Source organism: Hylobates moloch, unplaced genomic scaffold, assembly GCF_009828535.3.
Source record: "Hylobates moloch isolate HMO894 unplaced genomic scaffold, HMol_V3 SCAFFOLD_4, whole genome shotgun sequence".
NCBI lineage: Eukaryota > Metazoa > Chordata > Mammalia > Primates > Hylobatidae > Hylobates > Hylobates moloch.
Window position 1 is genome coordinate 61,039,221 of NW_026652279.1, and position 20,463 is coordinate 61,059,683.

General features: G+C 37.8%; 1 protein-coding gene across 7 annotated transcripts in view; it reads left to right on the top strand.

The window, feature by feature from the left end:
• The window catches only part of ABI3BP (ABI family member 3 binding protein), a 248,619-nt gene that overhangs the window by 227,321 nt on the left and 835 nt on the right, over positions 1–20,463 (top strand). For all 7 annotated transcript variants that reach the window (XM_032150299.2, XM_058437575.1, XM_058437574.1 and 4 more), the window contains 6 exons: positions 569–778; positions 5,571–5,679; positions 16,838–16,917; positions 17,681–17,710; positions 18,551–18,712; positions 19,820–19,942. In XM_032150299.2, the coding sequence (XP_032006190.1) occupies positions 569–778; positions 5,571–5,679; positions 16,838–16,917; positions 17,681–17,710; positions 18,551–18,712; positions 19,820–19,942 (714 nt within the window). The remainder of the gene's footprint in view (positions 1–568; positions 779–5,570; positions 5,680–16,837; positions 16,918–17,680; positions 17,711–18,550; positions 18,713–19,819; positions 19,943–20,463) is intronic.

Here is a 20,463-nt window from a genome sequence, read left to right on the forward strand (position 1 = left end):
ATTCTTATCTGATTATTCTAACATCTATGTGAGATCTACATTGGTTTCAAATGATTGATTTTTTTCTCCTTATTATAGGTAATATTTTCCTATGAATTTTGCCTTTTAGGTGCTGGATTTTTTTTTTAATTATTCCTAGAATATTCTTGAGTTTTGTTCTGGGATACAGTAAAATACTTGAAGCTACTTGATTCTTTGGGTCTAGTTTTTAAAATTTATTGGGTGGGACCAGAACTGTGTTTAGTATAGAGCTAATTATTCCCTACTACTGAGGGTAAGATCCAGTGCCCCATAAAGTATGAAGTTTAAACTATACTTAAGGGGATCAAATTACTTTCGGTTATTAGCATAAGCTAAACCTATTCAGTAAGTAAATCAACACCACCCTATATCATGTGTCTCAGAGGCAAGATTTTGAATTTTCCTAGTTTGAACCATCCACGTCATGGCTTTCAACCATCTGCTTATAATATGAGACCAAATGTCCTCAAATTATATTTATGAGCTCTCTGCCATCTTCTTCACGAGTTTCAAAAATGTTAAATGTCAAGGGTCCTCTCTCTCGTAGGTCCTCATGTGCGATACATCCAAAAGCCTGACAACAGTCCCTGCTCCATTACTGACTCCGTCAAACGGTTCCCCAAAGAGGAGGCCACAGAGGGGAATGCCACCAGCCCACCACAGAACCCACCCACCAACCTCACTGTGGTCACCGTGGAAGGCTGCCCCTCATTTGTCATCTTGGACTGGGAAAAGCCACTAAATGACACTGTTACTGGTAAGATCATGGCATGAGGGCTGATATGGTGGGAAGCTTTGATAACAAGATACCCTGGGAGTGGGGTACCCTGGGTCAACGTTGACATGTGAAGCATATCTGGGGAGGGGCCAAAACTAGCAGTTTTGCTGCCTTTAAGGCACATTATTGTCAACAATGTCATAGGATGAGAAAAGATCATCTTTGTCCTTGTTATGGGCTCCCTGTTAATTTAGTCGATCTCTTCAAGCTGCATTCTTTCCATCTCCTCTCAGAACTCTTTTTCACACCATGAAGAAGAAGCCAGTCTTTCATTACCAAGAAAATTACATTGCTGATTAATTTAAAACTAATTTTCCTTTCACCAACCCACTTTATAATTGACCCAGAACTTTCTAGCAGACTAAAGGTTACTTCAACTGTCTTAGGATAAATAAAAACAAAAATTCTATTCCTGATCAATTTTCTGCTCATCTTAAGAAATTTGGATTCTGTTACCACCCACCAATTCCTCTAAAAATGATTGTGAAAACTAAGAAACCCCGAGATACTCTGAATTTGTTATACAACAGTCTGATTCTCCATAACGAAGAGAATAGTCAAACGAGAGAGGAGGATCAAAAAAGACTAGCAAGCTAAATCAGCTAGAGGATATAGCAAATAGCATGGTAGGTGAATTCCTGCCACCCAAGTTCCTGCCATGTACCTGGTGCAGGCAGGCAGGGAATAGAGGGGTCAACTAAGAGGCCATCAGGAAGAGAGAGGAGCAGTGCACAGGACCAGGTAGCGCACGCAGAGACTCAGGATCTGCCAAAAACATTTCCTACTGCATGTGGAAAACAGCAGCTATGTCTCCTCAGACAGAACCATTGGATCTGGGCAACTTTCAGTGTAAGCGGCTTATCTTAACTAGCTTTCTTTACCATATTTTGTGAGTCTCCCTTTCTCATGCAAAGCTAGCCTTTGTTTTGAGAAAGAACCCACTGCTACCCATGGTTCCTGGAGATTTTCCTAGTCCTGCTTCTTTCCTTGGGACCGTGCTAATAAGTACTACAAATATCTAAAAATCAATTAATCTCTCAGTACTGATTATCTACACCCATTAAAGTGTCTAAAACTCTTCATATACTGTGCTAGTAAGGAGTTCCTGTGATCGTCTGAGGCTTAGTTCTCATGAAACTAAATGATCTATAAAATTTCATTTGCCTTAAAGATACAGAACATTGAGTTGGAACTGGTTAATCTAATACATTTAAATACCAAATACACATCAACTTGGATATATTCATAATATCCGATGTAACTTTATTAAGCTGAAGAATTGTGCTTTCTGATTGTATAAAGGTTTAATCTCAAAAAACTATGGATAGAGTATACTTTATCCATCTAACCAAACTGCTTTTGTAATGCTGTTACTAAATGTTAATGAGTTGCTTGAGATCTGTCACATGATACAGAGGATTTATAACAATTTTCGTGGACAAGGACCACATCTCTTTAGCTGCAGAATTTCCTAAATAGAATTAAGTTCATATTTAACCATAGTTCACCTAGTCCATATTTAAACATTAGGCCATTTGCCCTAAAATCCTGTTGGTTTTTCATTCCATTTTGTTTTGGTGTTCCCTTAAATACCACTTGATTTCAAAAGTGATTGTTTACAAACCAGCAGCTCAGATAATATAGAGATTAATTCTTATATCTCTTGAACTGACTTTACAAAAAGGAACTGAGATATAATAGAGTTATATCTATTCTTCCCCCTGAGTTGGCTTCTTTCTTTGAGTTGATGGGGACACATATTCACCTCCAGTGAAGACATCCAGGTTCAGTTGCTTCTACATGTCCCTTCTATACTGAAGTAGAAAAAGGTACACCCAAAAAATTGGCCATAGCCTGGATCCTTGGGCAACTTCAAGTTGTTAGTTATAAGCATAATAATCTGATAGTCCAAGAGCATGCTGACACAGATTTAAATCCCAGACCAGCTTTATTTTAGATATGCAACTTGTGTATAAAACTAGACTGTTTGAGCCTTAGTTTCCTTAGGTGTAATAATAATAATCCTCATTGTTATCAATTTATCCTGAGGAGAAAAATAAGATACTTGAATATGCAGCATAAACTAGAAATTGTTAATGTTTATCAGTAGGAGCAATTTTTGTAATGGTGGATTTATGAAAAGGTATTAGCACTTGAAAGTATTAAAAATGGGAAATATATATTTACAAAGCACAAGACAAATGTATACTCAAAAGCTAGAATTCTGAAATTCTAAATGTCTTTTTAATTAGGAAGAAAGTTTCTAGATCCATTTTGAGAATTCTGATCTTCCATAAAAAAAAAAATTATTAAATCAGCTTTTAAAACTTGAGCCAGGCCGGGCGCAGTGGCTCACGCCTGTAATCCCAGCCCTCTGGGAGGCCGAGGTGGGCGGATTACGAGGTCAGGAGATCAAGATCATCCCGGCTAACACGGTGAAACCCTGTCTCTACCAAAAATACAAAAAATTAGCCAGGCGTGGTGGCGGGCGCCTGTAGTCCCAGCTACTCGGGAGGCTGAGGCAGGAGAATGGAGTGAACCCAGGAGGCAGAGCTTGCAGTGAGCCGAGATGGCACCACTGCACTCCAGCCTGGGGTGACAGAGTGAGACTCCATCTCAAAAAAAAAAAAAAAGCTTGAGCCAAATGGAAATCAGAGAAGACATGCAATAGAAGTTTCAACTACTAAAAGGCAGGTTTAATATTAAGAAGAATGTCATACAGTTGAGGAATGTCCCAAGCCAAAGATGCTTTCTGAAGGTGGTTGCTTTGGTGCATAAACAACTGGAGTGTCATATAAATTGTTCTTTTGGTGATTTGGCAGCACGTGAACCTTTCCTATTGGAATCTTAAAATGTTTCTAGTCATATTTTCAAGCCACAACTCAAGGATGATAAATAATAAAAGCAGCATAATAGGTACCACCTGTTGAACAAAATCCATGAAAAATAGTCAAGGCACTTTCCACCTGTACCCAATTTAATCCCCATAAGCAGTATTATGAAGAGATATTATTAACCTTGCACGGATGGGAAGACTGAGACCAAGTTCAAGGCAAGTGGCTTAATTTGTCTGTTTCCATTAAGCTGTTTGGTTTCCTTTTTTTTTTAATCAATTTTACTTGCATTTTAAGTCCTTCCATCTTTTTCTAACAAATATCCCTTCACAGCTGAGGAAAAAATATAAAATGGACAGATTTTAATTCAGAATTCTCTCCCTTCCTCTCCCTTTCCAGTCTGTTAGGAGAGCCAGCTGAGAGATAGTTTTGGATCAAAAAGAAGTCTCAGTGACAGCACTAGATAACAGTCATCAGTACTTTAATAGCTGCACCAATAGTATCCAGAAACCATGGCCACTGTCTTCCAGTTTAATTTTTAGTTTTTGGAAGAACGGTCATACAAAATTGTTCAGAAAAAATCATCCTCCTCTTGGGGTTTTTTAAATATGCAATGAAAAATCTTCCTAAGGCTGGGCGCAGTGGCTCACGCCTGTAATCCCAACACTTTAGAGAAGCTGAGGTGGGTGGACCACTTGAGCTCAGGAGTTCAATAACAGCCTGGGCAACATGGCAAAACCCTGTCTCTACAAAAAATTAGCTGGGTGTGGTGGTGCGCTACTCAGGAGGCTGAGGTGGGAGGATAGCATGACCCCGGGAGGTGGAGGTTGCAGTGAGCAGAGACCCTGTCTCAAAAAAAAAAAAGGAAAAGAAAATCCTCCCCAAATATGAATTGGTGATTTGGGGTCTATCTGGGTTATTCTAGTTTTTTATTTTATTTCCAATATGCATCTCATACCACTGGGCTCAGTGCTAATAGCAGAAATCCCTAATATAACTTGCCAGATCTTTGGCAGCCTTTTCACCTTGTCTGATGCCCAGTACTTGCATATTTCTTCATATTAATGGAGCTGATTTTGGGTGGGGTTTATTGTTTGGGTTTTTGGTTCTTTTTTAGTCCTCTATATCATCTCATTATGTGCATTAAGCTAAGCCCCAAATGAGAGCAGAGAAATCAATGAACAAATGTGTAAATGGCATTCCCTTATTCTAAATTTCTTTCCCTTTTGATGAGCCCTGCAAGTTTATAGAAATGTGCCTTTAAGCGAAATTTAGGCAGACCTCTATGCAGACTTTAAGGACATTATTTTGTTTTTCAATACAAGGAAAATAATCAAGGGGGCATAACTTATGTAGGCAGTGAGTACAAAAACCAACTACTCCTATAGTTCAAGATAATGAACTATAGAAAAGTAGAGTTTATTATTTGATTAGCTGCTATTTGCTGCTGTGATGCTCAACTGAAAGAAGTTTTCTGCAGCAATACCATGTAGCCAGTAGCCTTTTCCCCAGCTATATTCTAAAGCCCGTAGAGCAGAGAACATGTCTACTCAGGCACCACTCCTCATACAGTGCTTTCCCCAAATGGGGCTTTGCAGCAGCGGCAGACTATCTGATTCACCTAAAAAATCAAAGGCTATGTATCCAAAGCAACCACAGGCATGGCGTGGGTCTTCACCACTTACCAGACCTTCCTTTGCCTCTGGTAAACGAAATGCAGAAATAGTCAATGAGCAAATCCCAAAATGCTTCTGGAGCCTTCATCTGCTGACCATCCCCATATGGAAATTGCCGATGTGTAAGATCAATATGTCTCTAGAACTTCAATCTCAATTGCTCACTTTATGTAAGTGGCTTTTTTATGCTATTAGCTTCAGGAGCAATTAAATCAGCCAAGAAATAAAGACAAGTATCTGTTGGCCTTTTTCACGTTACAGAATATGAAGTTATATCCAGAGAAAATGGGTCATTCAGTGGGAAGAACAAGTCCATTCAAATGACAAATCAGACCTTTTCCACAGTAGAAAATCTGAAACCAAACACAAGGTAAGCCATCAGTGCTATTCCAGGTAAATTCTGAGAGTGCAAAAGTTATAACCACGACAAAGGAAAGAAATGATAATCATCTTCTCTGTCTTGAGGGTGGCTCTAGCTTCCATTTCACTCTTGGGTTTTCTATATATAGCACTAGATACCTCTGGAGTCATGTTTTGCAAATACTTGAATTACTGGTGGGTTTAAAATTGCTGACAAGATGGTCTTGTTAATTAACAGTATGGCATCTTTAAAAAAACATTTGATACCAAATGTTGATATTAAATACGAAAATAAAGAAAAGTCTGTGGACCAGTGACAATTGGACTGTGCATGATGTAAACTAGATCGCAAGCACCAAAAAATTCCTGGAAAGGAGAGGGCAAGAAAAGGAAAGTCTTGTGACAAAATATAGGTGAAAGTTGTTAAGAGTTAATACTTAAAATAACTACAGACTAGTCTCAAGCACAGCAATTCTTTGCTTTGGGACCTTTTATCATGGATAAAATGAAATAGCGTTTTGACAAGGGTTACATATCTTTAACATTGTTATTTGATAACTTTTCTAAGTATCCCTATTTATTACACATTGATACCAGGTTGTTCATATTGCTGTACAGTTTTGTGATTCTTTTTTCAATCTAAAATATCCAACATTTTATTAGTTCATTTTATTACTGAAAGAAAAATAAGGGTCTTAGACATTTCTAGAAACGTAGTAAGGAAGTTCCAAGTATTTTTTCCCATAATGTTCATATTGTCATCAATTGATTGAATTGAATTGGTTATTGATAGTGACACTCAAAAGAGCCTATTTTGGCTCTGACAGTAGGGAGACTCTTCTAATCTTTTTGTAGAAAAGGAAGCACCATCTAATTCACTACAGGCAGTTCACTGTGTATAAACTAGTCCGATACTGCAAAAAGGATACTTCTTTCACAAGCATGGGGTTTTTCTTTAAAGTTCTCTATTTTAAGATATATTTTACAACTGCTAATTTTCTTAAAAGACTTTAACCAAAATAAGCATATGTCAGTAAAAGCCCATTTGCTCTTTGTTCTGTTTCCTTAGCATTTCCTTAGATTGAGAGGGGGAGAAAGCCTGTTTTGCCATAATATATTTGAAGGAATGAGTGAAAGAAAAGGTCACTTAATTTGGACTTTTTAATAGGTGAATTTGTGCTTATGAAATTTGGCTTTTCTTTTCCGTTTTCTGCTTTTTATTCCACTTAATAAAAAGTGACTTGTAAAGTACAATACAGTCATTGAAAGGCATCCAGTTTCTAAATGTTCATTGTGGTTTTTTTCTGAATTGGACTGTCCTCAGATCTTCTCACAGTGCACCTATTAGCTCATGATCTAAATGTTGAATACAGTTATTTCAATATCATTTTAAACCCAATTTGTTTGTAAAAGGTTTGCATTTGCATTTCCATTCAGCAAATATTTATTAAGTATGGCTACACACACGAATAAACATGGTGGCTGCCCTTGAACTGAAGGCTAGAGGAGAGGCAGTTAATGACCAAGGATTCTACACAAAGTAGCGAGAACTCTGAATGAAGCATGCCCAAGGTGCTATGGGATCCCAGGGTGGGAGGCACTACACAATGTCATTGGAAATTAGGAAAATCTTCCTGAAGAAGGTGACATCTGGTCTGAGGCTTGAAGGATGAGTGGGAAGGAGCTAGGCAGGTGATTATAGGGAAAGAGAGTGTTAGAATAGTATACGTCAGTACACGGAGGGCCAAAATGGCATGGTTGTGTGCAGTGAAAAATAGGCTATTTTTACCTCGGCATGAGTAATGATAAGTGGATGGAGGCAGAGGAAACAGTGGGAAGCCAGGGTGGAGAGGGTCTTATAAGCCAGATCAGGAGATGGGGAGACTCTGAAGGGTGGTAATTGGGAGGATGACTTGCTCCTACTTTTCATTTGTGTTTTCATTCTGGCTTTTAGTTGGAATAATCACTTTTAATATTTGAGCCTGTTTATATTGAGTAACGGTTGCTGGAATAAATCTAACAAAAAATAACTTTTTGTTAATGTCTTGGCAAGAGTGCCATTTGGGCATCTGACCTGCCTGGTGAAGCAGGTAGAGAAAAGTGCCCCAGGGCTAAGATGCATTTTATTCTGTAATCACAGGTCATGGGGCTCACATGTAGCTTCTGGTTGTAATTGTTTTAGGACTCATTCTAGCTGTTTCTGGAAATTGCTTCACACTAAAAGACAGCATGGCCCTCTTTATCCTACCCTCATTATATGTCCTGTTTATTGCTCCTGTCTTTCGTCAGTGGGCCTTCTGAGGAGGGCCCCTAAAACCTATCCTTACCTCAAGACTCAAGACTAGCAAAGCCCAGAGGAGTGCCTGTCTAGATTTTTTCTTTTTTTTTTTTGAGACAGGGTCTTGCTCTTGTCACCCAGGCTGGAGCGCAATGGCGCAATCTCGGCTCACTGCAACCTCTGCCTGCCAGGTTCAAGCGATTCTCCTGCCTGAGCCTCCCAAGTAGCTGGGATTATGGGCACGTGCCACCACACCCGGCTAATTTTTTTGTATTTTTAGTAGAGATGGGGTTTCACCATGTTAGCCAGGCTGGTCTCGAACTCCTGACCTCAGGTGACTAACCCACCTCAGCCTCCCAAAGTGCTGAGAGAGATTACAGGTGTGAGCCACCACGCCCAACCCCTGTCTAGATTTAGCTTTGGGAAAAAGCAATGTTAAATCAAGTTTAGGGCCTTCTAAATCAGGATCCCATGCCAAATTTTACCACTGGCACTAATTTGAGGCCATTCAGTATATGTGGCTTACTTAACATTATTTTAAGAATTTGGTATGGTTCAATGAAATCCATCAGGATGTCAAAATCATTAATTTTCATATAAATGATTTGGCCAGGATTATATTGGTAGTCCCTAACTAATGGATCATGACTTAGGAGTTGTAAATCAGTAGTCTGAAGTAAAGAACATTTTTCCATTTGGGGAAAAATATAATACATATGGATGTAAAGGTGCTTTCATGAACACTGTTTAGTCCTCAGTATGTGAAACTTTATGGTGGTCAAGGAGTTCAATAGATCCTAGCCCCCGATGAGCCTCTGAATGAATTTCGCGTCTCTCTTACCAGGTAAGTCAGAGATTCATTTGTCTATTCAATGAGCAAAAATGTTTGGGCTGAAATATTAAAATATATTAAAATCTTCATTAGTAAAAATAATGAATTATGGAAAAATAAAATCAGGTAAATTATTTCAATTAATTTGAGATTTCTGAAGCCAAAAAGTATCTGGGGAAACAAAAGTAACACCCGTTAAATAATTGGAGAGCATAAAAAAAAGCATACCAAGTAAGTGTAGGATTGATACCAAAGTTCTGTGATTTAGGAGAGAATGCTTCATAGAATACTTGAGACTAGAATTTGATAAAGAATAGGATGGAAGGGGTAAGCCAACAAGGAAAGGAAAAACACAACAGTATTTTTCTTTCTAATCAAATCCATACACATGATTTAGGTGACACACAAGTAGTTCTCAAACTTACTATTGATAGCAAGGCTACAGTCAGAATAATAAAATCACTGGTGTCCAAATAGTATGAAAAGCTTTTTTCATACTACCTTAAGTTGTTAAGGCAAGGTTTCTTTCCATTGTGTTTCTTCTATCCAACCATGATCCAAGATTAACACTAATAAAAGACACCGTAAAATAAAGAGGAAGTATGTACAGGATGCAGCCACCAGGTGGCTCTTATTAGCTGTAAAAAAAAAAAAAAAAAAAATCAATAACTCTAGTCATATTTCAATGCTTGGAGGAAATTTGGAATCAAAGTGTATGGTAAAATTGAATTTTTGAAATAGATAAACTTTGAATTATAGCTGTTAAAATTCCTTCATGAGGTTCTGGAATTCCCTATTTGAATAACTGGAAGATGGATCAAAGCTTCTGAAAGAATTATTACAGCAGTGTTCCAACACTACGAGATACGTGTAAATCATTTATTTTAGTAGCATTTTCCATCACTTGTCCTGACTAAAAAACATGAGATCTGAATTCAGATGATAATTACTGGCTAAACTTTACACACAGACATGGGTAGAGTAGAGCTTCGTGTTACAACACTTAACCCAGGAGAAACAAGGCAGGGATTAGAGATCTATAGAGTGCTTTTGTTAGAAATTCTGAATGCTCACACCCTAATCCTGAAACAGAGTGACAGTGGAGTATTCCCCTACCTTTCCTTTCAGTGTATACCACCTTCTCGTGCTTGTTTTTATGACATAAGCAGGTTTTTATCTAGCCTGCCAGAAGCTCAAAAAATTGTCCAAAGTAAAAGACCATCCAGCAGCTGTTTTGCTAATGGTAGAGTTTAGCTCCACACCTGGCATTAGATGTTCTTGTCAATAGAGAGCCACATGGCTGTTCTAGGGTGCTGGGTGCAGCTCCAAAGGTGGCACAGGGGAGCCTCCCCAGCCTGGCTACTAGCTGCAGTGCACTGTGGTTACATATGTGCACAGGGAAGGGGGTGTCATTTGTGGGGAGATGTGATTGTTTTCGTCAAATGATGCAAAAGAGATCTGTTAACACAGGCAAATTTCATCTCTTTAAGGGATCCCTCTCTCACCCCTTACTCCTAAAATAAATTGTAGATATTGGTATCCAGCTGAATCAGTACTCATCTACCCTCCCCAGTACTTACTTTCCATTTATTTCTAACCTAGAAGTCCTCTTCTAACAGAAAACCAAGTACTGTATGTTCCAAGTGGGAGCCAAATGATGGACATAAAGAGGGGAACAGCAGATACTGGGGCCCACTGAAGGGCGGGAGAAGGGAAAGGAGCAGAAAAATCAACTATTGAGTGCTAGGCTTTGTATCTGCACTCAGATACAAAATAATCTGTACAATGAACTCCTGTGACAAGAGTTTACCTATATAACAAACCTGCACATGTACCCCTAAAATGAAAATTAAAAAAAAAAACCCTCTCCTGCCATACAATTACCCAAGAACACCAATCCTCTGTGTGTCTCCTTAGGCAATGTATGCCTCTTGTTAAACTAAAAGAAAAATATTAAGGGCCTCTCCTATCTAGAGCAAACCACTTTGCAAAGGCCACTATGATTAGCTTTAGTTCTGCGAATAGAGCAGCTAATAAAGTATGTCTTAATAAGTCTTACACCACTGCTTATTGGGACAGTGAGTGTGGATTATCGCTCTCTTAAGTCTCCTCCAGCTCTGAAATGATATAATTCTGTGATATTCAAAGCCACACATGGAGTCGGCCAAAGAACTGGAACTGAAAACTAAAACCTAGGTCAATCCCATAACAAGTAGAATTGTCCCAGTAAACTTTCTTTTGTCTTTAAATCTCTGTCTGCAGTCTGCAATTTGTTTTCAGATGAATTGTTTTTAGCACACATTTTGATAATCCACTGATGGACGGAGTTCTTCCTAATGAACTGGCTGGGCAAATGGATGAACACACACACTGCACACTGAAAAAGCCCTTTAATCCTACTCTTCTCTTCCAATGAACTCACCTCTCCCCTTACTTTACTGAAAAATTAAAGAATTCATTGTGTGTGCCAGACTTACATGTGGTCTAACAATTTCCTATGGAAAATGTACTGTCTAGTAATTGAGATAAATCAAATTCACTTAATCTGCTCAAGTACTTTTATTGACCTCGCTGGCTTGGGAGGATTTTGAAGAACAAATCTTCATCTAAGACTGAAACCTACCAAAGTATCCTAAAGCTGGCAGCAATGATAGTTTGGGACTGTTGTTTATGTTGATTTAATAAAATGTTGGCACTGGTTAGCTGGAATAGACACAGCAACTTCTTATACACTGTCAATCTGGCTGAATGATGCAGGCATGTGGAATAGCCATTATACTCTTTTCATAGTGTTTCTGTGAAATTCTGGTCTCTGCATATTCTGTATTAACTTTTCAACATCTCTTCTTATGGGCTTTGTAGAAAGGAGTAAAATAAGCTACCAAAGCATCAGGCATTTTATTTAGTTTGTGGTAGGTGTGGGCAGCAGCAGACCAATTCCTTCCTTGTTGAAGAAGAAATTGACTTGATTGCTCAGTTTGACAACTTTTCATGGGGCAGAAGGACAGCTACCTAAAAGTACATAACTCCACTAGTCTATAAAGAGAACAATTATTCCCTCTCACATAACCACATAGTTTTTATTTTTCTTTGCTATCACTTGGCATTTAGGAAGGGAGTGGAAGAAAGTGATAACAGTACCACAGAATTAGAGTACAGCCCAACTCTGGAATTTGTGTCCCCACAGAAGTGGGGGAACACAAATGCCCCTTATGGCATGACAGCCAGCTAGTTTGTGACCCCATGACTGCTGATACCCTGATTTAGCCTTATTTTGTCTTCTGAGTGCCCCCTTGGCTCTCCCCTCTTTCTCCTTTATCTGTGTTCCCAGATCAGCGTAATAACTTTACATGTGGCAGGTATCCAGAAATGCTTACCATAATCCTTCAGTGTCCTTGGAGTCAAGCTTACCCAAACTGATTAGATTCTCCTTTCCCATGTTGAGCAGCCCTTCCTCTTTTTTTCTTATTCTACTTGTCCATTTATCTCCCTCTGAACCCTCACCTGAATGGGGATCAAATATTTCACGACTACACTAGGGGTAAAAATCGGCTAAACAACTCAAACCAACAGCTATAGGGTGGACTTTCTATATAAAAAGCAATTTGCTTGAGGTTTGTAAGACTTTTGTTAGAATGAAAACCAACTTTTTAAATCAGTAAGGAGTATGTAACTAAAAAGTTTATCAAATAATGAAAACTTTCAGTTCTGAATTGTAGGCAAGAAATAGAAGGAAAAGGTTATAGAAAGGATCAAAAGTGGGTAGGGAACAGCAAGCATCTGCTCCACCCAGATCTGAAGGTTACGCTTGAGGATATTCCCTCTTCCACTAAAGAAGAAATCAGTCTCAGGCTAGAATCCTGCAGGTTGGAGGTTCTTGTCTCTTAACAGTTTTGCTCATGAGCCACAGGTCACACTTTTTGAAATCCTAGTTTTTCACTTTTCAATGAACTGATGTATGTTTTTTGTTCTCATGCTGATTTTTACAGCTGCTCTCAAACTGTTGGTGTCAAACAATACCCTCTATTATGCCACTCTTCTGAGATAATGCTTTAGTGCTTTCTAGACTCAATGAAATATTAATATAACAATTTTTTCTTAGCCTATGGATCTATGATGTTGATGGCAGGCAGAAAGGTTTACCTGTTAAATTTTCAATCTTTCCAATAACCCACGGGCTATGCCCTTATTATAAACTTCACAAGCAAAAAGCAAGTGTGTGGCCATAGAAGAGTTCTGCCTTGAGATTTCTATGGCAGTGTTTGTCAAATTCCCCAGTAATAGAAACTCTTTTAAAAAATCATCTAGAGACACAAATATGATCCTAGTGAATACTTACAACTACTATGTGTCAGGCACTTTGCTTTTACATGCATTCTCATTTAATCCTCACAGATGCTTTTATACCCCCCGTGAAGTTATAATTACTATAATGAATAGTATCCTCACAAATAGCATTATCCTCATTTTTATGTATGAGTAAACTGAAGCTCGGAGAGGTTAAGTTACCTTAAAGTCACACATCAATGAGCTGTGAATCTTTCTGGTTCTAGAACCCATGTTTGTTTTTAACGCCCCCTGGATCATGCTGCCTCCTGATGGGGATGTGCAGGGAAGATTGTTTTTTCTTTGGGGATTTACACCTACCCAGGTAGAACCAGGCATGGCATTCTGTGAGGCTTTGTTTACCTGACTTGTCCTAGATGGGGCCAAAAGGTTTGACTGCATTTGTCATCTGGACTGCATTCCATTTAGATATTCATTTTGATGTGGTAGGTCTTACAGTTCTTTTTCATCAGAAATGTATGTACACTCTTTTAAAATTAAATTACCACAAAAGCATCTCTTCCCTATTGCTAAATTTGGTTCCCCAGATGCAAATTTTTTTTATCATTTTGTCCATTTCTTCTGTCAATTAAATCCATATGTCTAGACTGACCTTTTCACAAGATGCTCAAATACTCCAGTCATTTCTTTGTTCTATTTGTTGTATGTTTTTAATGGCAACATCTCTTTTGGAATTCCTATACATCTTTTGCCTCTCTGTTTTGAATCCCCTAATTCCTGCATCACAAGACTTCTTCCTTGTTTACTCCATTACTTTGTAGCACTAAATAAATCTTAAGGAAAAGTTGTAAAAGGCATTATTTTTGAGTCCTTACATGTTTTAAAATTTGCTTTACTTTGATACTATTCTTTAGCTGGACATATTAGGATATAATGAAGACTTTTGAAGGAATTGTTCTATTGTTTTCTAACTTCCAGTGTTACTGTTAAAGTCAAATGTCATCCTGATTCTGGATCCCTTGAATGGGACCTATTTTCTTCTCAGTTTTGAGGACTTGTCTTTATCACCCCAGTACTCTGAGATTTTGTAACTCATGTGTTCTAGTCCTTTTTCTTTTATTCATTTTGCTGGGCAGAGTAGGTCTTTTCAATCTGGAAACTCCTGTCTTTCAGTACTGGGAAATTTATTACACAATTCCTAGGATAATATTCTATCTCCTTTCCTTTCTCTCTTCTAGAATTCCTACTAGTTGGGTACTATATTCTCCGGAATAATTCTCCAACTTTCTTTTCTCTCATTTTTTCAACTCTTTGACTTTTTGTTCTAGTATTTGTAAAATGTCCTCAACTTTATCTTCCAAAACTTCTATTTGAAGTTTCTTACTTCAAATAACTGTTCCCTGAAACTTTAAATTTTATTTTCTATGTACAATCAATATTATGAGACATTTCTCTTAGACCTATGATGTCATTCATCTGTGACAAAATGTGCTTCTTCAGAAAAAATTTTTACCAACACAAATAAATTTTGTTATATAGGGTTTAATCAGACCAAAACAAAAACGTGCCTTTCAGTTCCCATGTTAATTAAATTTAGTGCAAAATAATTTCCTTGAAACTTGTCGAATATCACAAAATATTGGCCAAAAAAAAAAAAAAGACCCCAAAAAAGTAGCTTGTATTTGTGGCATGCTAAAAATGGAGCTTAAGTGTACATAACTGTGAAATAAAAAGACATGGAGACAATTCCAGCAATCAGACTTGGCCAAAGCACAGGGCTTTTGGCAATGGCCTGGAACAAATGTGGAATGCACTGCCCATTTGAATCAAAGTCCAGATGGCTATGATTTCTTTTTTTCCATTTTCAGTTCACTATAGATCCATGGGCTTTTTTGTTTTGTTTTGTTTTTAGGCCTCTTAGCAAAAATTTAATCTCTGGAAAATATTTCATGTGAAAATACCCCCTATGTGTGTGATTTCTGTAGATGACAAAGGTGTTTTTGTATCAACAATCTCTCATTGCAAATGACAATGACAAAGGCATGTGCCACCATGCCCGGCTAATTTTTGTATTTTTAGTAGAGACGGGGTTTCTCCATGTTGGTCTGGCTGGTCTCAAACTCGAGACCTCATGTGATCCGCCTGCCTCAGCCTCCCAAAGTGCTGGGATTACAGGCGTGAGCCACCGCACCCGGCCAGTTTTAAAGTTTTGAAAAGCACAAACAGTAACAGTACAAGTGTTTTGAGCCTCAATTGCTCTCAGCTGAAAATTAGGATAAGATTTATCTCATCAGGGTTTGCATGTGTTGTATTGCTTTATATATGTAGAATGACTAATGCATCTGATACATAGTAAGCATTCAGAAAATGGTTGCCATTGTTGTAGCACTAGAATCTGTTGTCTTAGACTAGATACTAGGAGTGTTATGCAATACCTCAGTGATCAAGAAACTGACTCAAATTTTTTTCCTGCTCACTTTTAGTACCATCCGTACCAAACTGACAGCGGTCAACCTTGTTTTTCACTTGTTTATAAAATATCTATCTTTTGTGCGTTCTGCATTCTTATTTAATTATAAACTTCTCAAAGATGAAATTTATCTCCCAAAAGCCTTGAGCAAATCTGAAACTCTCAAAATATTATCAGCTGACGCAGGTTGACTTTTGAATTCAATGTTCTTTCACTGCCAAGTCCACTTGCTGCTGAAAGGAAATCTTAATTTCAGGCAAATGGCAAATTGCTTTACTGTTTACATTTCTTTAAAGGATTTGCTTTGCTTACACATTTTATGAATAAAAATTGCTAATACTGCACAATAATATGATGAATAATTCTTAAGGATACAATCAAAGGAACTTATAATTCTAAGGGACCTAGGGTTGTTTGGGGGTTTTGTTTTACAAAAGGTTAAGGGACTGGCCGATATGAATTTGGGGCATGGAAGGAGAGAAATGTCTATGTTTGTGTTCCTGCTCTTCATAAGGCAACATTACCATGCCTCGTTTCTGGAGACATCATAGCATCCTGTGATCCACAGAAGACCCAAGTTCCAGGCGATACAACTAGGAAGTCCTTGCAAAGAAACATTTATGTGTATCTATTCCCATATCTTAGTCTACAGTTAAATAGACTAACTATAGCTTAGTCTAGTAGTTCTCAAACATCAGTGGGCACACGACTTACCTATGGAAGTTATAAATTCTTACCTGAATCTCCTCAAAAATTGCTTCAATACCTAGATTAGGACAAGAAATTTGCAGTTTAACACACTTTCACCACTGCCACCCTATGATGTGATTCTGACATAAGTAGTTCAAACCCCACAGTGAGGAAGATGGCCTAAGTCCAGGGTTATACTCAGAGTTGGGATAACAGAAAATAAAATGGAATCTTGCCACTTCTTGGCCCCAGGAAGTAGCTGAAACATCTTAAAGAAACAGGCTCCTTGTTACTGGAATTAGCCTTTTTCTACCATATACCACTTTCTTATATGTCTATTAACCTGCCAAGTCATTTGTAGTAATTTGGAGATTTTTAAAGACAACCATCTTTTTTATCAACTTAATGCTTACTCAAACATTAGACAAGCTGTTCAGATAGTAAAACTAAGAAATCATTTTTCTTTCCTCAACCTACTTCTGGAACATATGTTACCATTCACTGTCATAATTTCAAAGGGATGTCAGTATAGTGGATGTCTGTATAACAGGGGAATGTTGCCTCCTAGCCCTCAAGAATGTCTAAGTATTTTTTTATTTTCCCCTTAACAGTTATGAATTCCAGGTGAAACCCAAAAACCCGCTTGGTGAAGGCCCGGTCAGCAACACAGTGGCATTCAGTACTGAATCAGGTAATTACATCAACAGTAATTCCCAAAAAGGATGTAAAAGGGCCACAGTGGAGCAATGTTTTGCGTAGGAAGCTTGTTTGAAACCCACTACATGTACTGTTTCTTGAATTTCTAAAAACCCATTTGTGGGAAAAAGCAAATTGATGAAGGTTTAGAGAAACACCATTCATATTTTTCCTCACTTAAAGACACATCAGTTTAATTTAAAAAGCATAATGAATCTATACTCTTCCAAAAAGCTAGTGAATGAATCCTCCCCTGTATGCCTAGAATGAAAATACCAGTGAGTACATCCACAAAGGGAACCCATGATAGTTTAATAACAGCTGTGAAACTTCCCAATTAGACCTTACAAGCTCCAGTTCCTTAATGAGATACATCTGCACATACAGTATTAATATTTGCATAATTTTTATATCAACGGTAGTTCATGGCATCTTGGTGATTTTTACCATGAAGTGTTTCTATCAAACTAAAAGCAGCAGCTTTTGAAATTCAAGTGAAAGCTGGAACAGCGACAAATGTTCGTAACTACTCAAATTACATGTAACAGATACAGCTGAATACCTACCAGGCAGGAGATTATTCAATCAAGAACAATTTCCAAAACAAAGCAAACTTTCAAATTCAATCCTTAGCAAAAGAGTACCATTTTGCAAATAAGACTTCTTAACAAGTGTAAGCACCCATCATCTTCACCATGCCACTGGAATGTTGGGGTTTTACCTAGTAAGGTCTGACTTTTGTATTTATTTCTCCTCAGCGGACCCAAGAGTGAGTGAGCCAGTTTCTGGTAAGTACCTGTCTCAATGAGACACAACTACATGCTTTTCTAAATTTATTCAATGAATCATGATTTTGCGTTTTTCCACTTAGTCTTCTTATAATACCAAACAGGTGTGAATGTTTACCTACACACTGTACAACACTGAGGACCCATGATGTTCTGGGAACAAGTTGGACATTTTGAAATTTGCTTTCACTCATGCACCAGGCTTATTACTGTTTAATAAAATAGCCAGTGTAATCCCAGCACTCTTGAGAGGCTGAGGTGGGAGGATTGCTGGAGACCAGCCTGGCAACGTAATGAGACTCCTTCTCTACAAAAAATTTAAAAATAAAAAATCAGCTAGGCATGATGATGCACACCTGTGGTCCTAGCTATTTGGGAGGCTGAGGTGGGATGTTCGCTTGAGCCCAGGAGGTTAATGGTACAGTGAGCCATGATCCAGCTTGGGCAACGGAGTGAGATCCTGTCTCAAAAAAAAAAAAAAAAAAGATATAACACCCTCATTGCCACTTTTAATAACACGTCATACTAAAGCAGTTGTCTAAATTTTATAACATGCTACAAAAAAGAAACCTAAATTTGCTCCTAAATGACACTGTCTACATCTAGCTCTGCAGAGGCTATTCAACACCTAAACACCTTAACATACTGCTCTCAGATTTATCTATTGACAGAAACTTATTCTGGGGTTTACTTGTTTAAATCCTTCTAATATTTTTGGCTCCAGTATTTAGCATGGGGGAAAAAAAAGGGATCAGCAAGATGACAAATTTTGTAAACTGATTTCTCAAAGTATCTGACCCAAGAGTCAGATACTAAACTCAAACTGTTTTCCTTATGTAGCAGGAAGAGATGCCATCTGGACGGAAAGACCCTTTAATTCAGACTCTTACTCAGAGTGTAAGGGCAAACAATATGTTAAAAGGACATGGTATAAAAAATTTGTAGGAGTGCAGCTGTGCAACTCTCTCAGATACAAGATTTACTTGAGCGACTCCCTCACAGGTAAGCAGAGCTACCAGCTCTGTTTTCAGCCCTTAACTTATGGGAATGTTTTGCAGCATTGTACAACTTGGCCTTTTCTTAAGAGGTTCAGGCACTAATGGGTGCTGTAAACACAAGTTTTCCTCTGAGCAAAATGTTACGGAAACGGTTATCATTCCTAGAAAGCAAGAATTTAAGACATGCTATTAGAAGGTAAATAATAAAAATGCAATTATAAAACAGTGCCATCATGGCAAACTGGAATGTACATTCACTAACCATGGTCAAACTCCATTTTCTTACAACCATCCAGGGATAAAAAGCCTATTGACAATAAAGTGACTAAATCTAACAATAACCATAGAACGAATATAACATCTTCAAGATGCTAGAAGAGCTATAACCCCCTGCTCCATGCCCAATAGGTTATAATTTTCTATATTTACAGAGTAAAAATTTTTAATGAATAGGCCTGGCCCTAACATTAAAAAGTAGGTATTTTTTCAGTCATTCAACTCTTCTAAGTGCTGAACACAAAGCAGCATAAAAGATATTTCTTACTTTCCTATAGCTTACCTCTCCTTCCTTTCCTTAGTAAGAAGAGATAGACAACACATAAATAAGTGAACATTTCATAGAGGTACTTTAAAGAACATTTTCAAAAAGGTGAAGGCCTCTCTAAAAGGTTAGCACTAGCTAAGGAGAAAATTGAGAAGGAACTAACCACACAAAGGTCTAGAGGAAAGAGAAGGTCAAAGGCCTAAGGCAGAATACACCTGCCAGTTCCACCAGTATGGCCCAGACTCAGTAAGTGGAGGGGCAGGCAGGTGTGAAATCATGTGGAGCTCTGAAATCAGGTAAGAACTTTGGATTTGATTCTGAGTATAATGGGAGACTGCTGGAGAAATTTATGGAGAGAACAAACATTATCTGACATACATTTTTAAAAGATCACTAATCCCTGATAAAGGGAGGGGAGGAAGAATACAGGTAGGCAAGAGTCATTGTTGGTTTGAACTAGGGTAACAGAGAATGAGGGGAGAAGGTACAAAAACAGTAATGACTTCAAAATTGTCACATTTCAAAATAAGAAAGTAAACTTTATCCTTTTAATTTCTGGTTCTTCAGGAAAATTTTACAACATAGGTGATCAGAGGGGCCATGGGGAAGATCACTGCCAGTTTGTGGATTCATTTTTAGATGGACGCACTGGGCAGCAACTCACTTCTGACCAGTTACCAATCAAAGAAGGTATGTTTTCTGATCCTCCTAGTAAGCAACAGAGTTTTACAGGTTAACCCAGAAAGAAATCAAGCTGAGGAAAGCAATCAGTTTAAAAAGAATTCTATAGTACTACTGCTCCACATATCACATATCTAGGAAAAAATGAAGACTTCAATGTAAGTTTCTCAGCTTAGAAACTTGGAGCCAAGGGAAATTACAGACATAATATAAATGCATTCTGCTTCAAGAAAATCTAAACTTGCAAAAACAGCTATAAAAAAGCAGTTTCCCAAACTTAAATCACTCATTTATTAATGTTATGGGTTTTGTCATACTGAGTGTACTTGCATTATCTTTATTTCCTTAAGAAAAAAAAAATTTTTTAACTACTGCTACCATAAATGGAAAAAATAGTACTTACCTTGCAAGTAACTGTATAAATATGATTAAAATAGAATAATTCTGTGGGAAATGAATAACCTCTGTAAACTGCTAAAGACCCACTGGCACCAAGCTGTGTAATGAGGACTGAATAAGACTGAAAATTA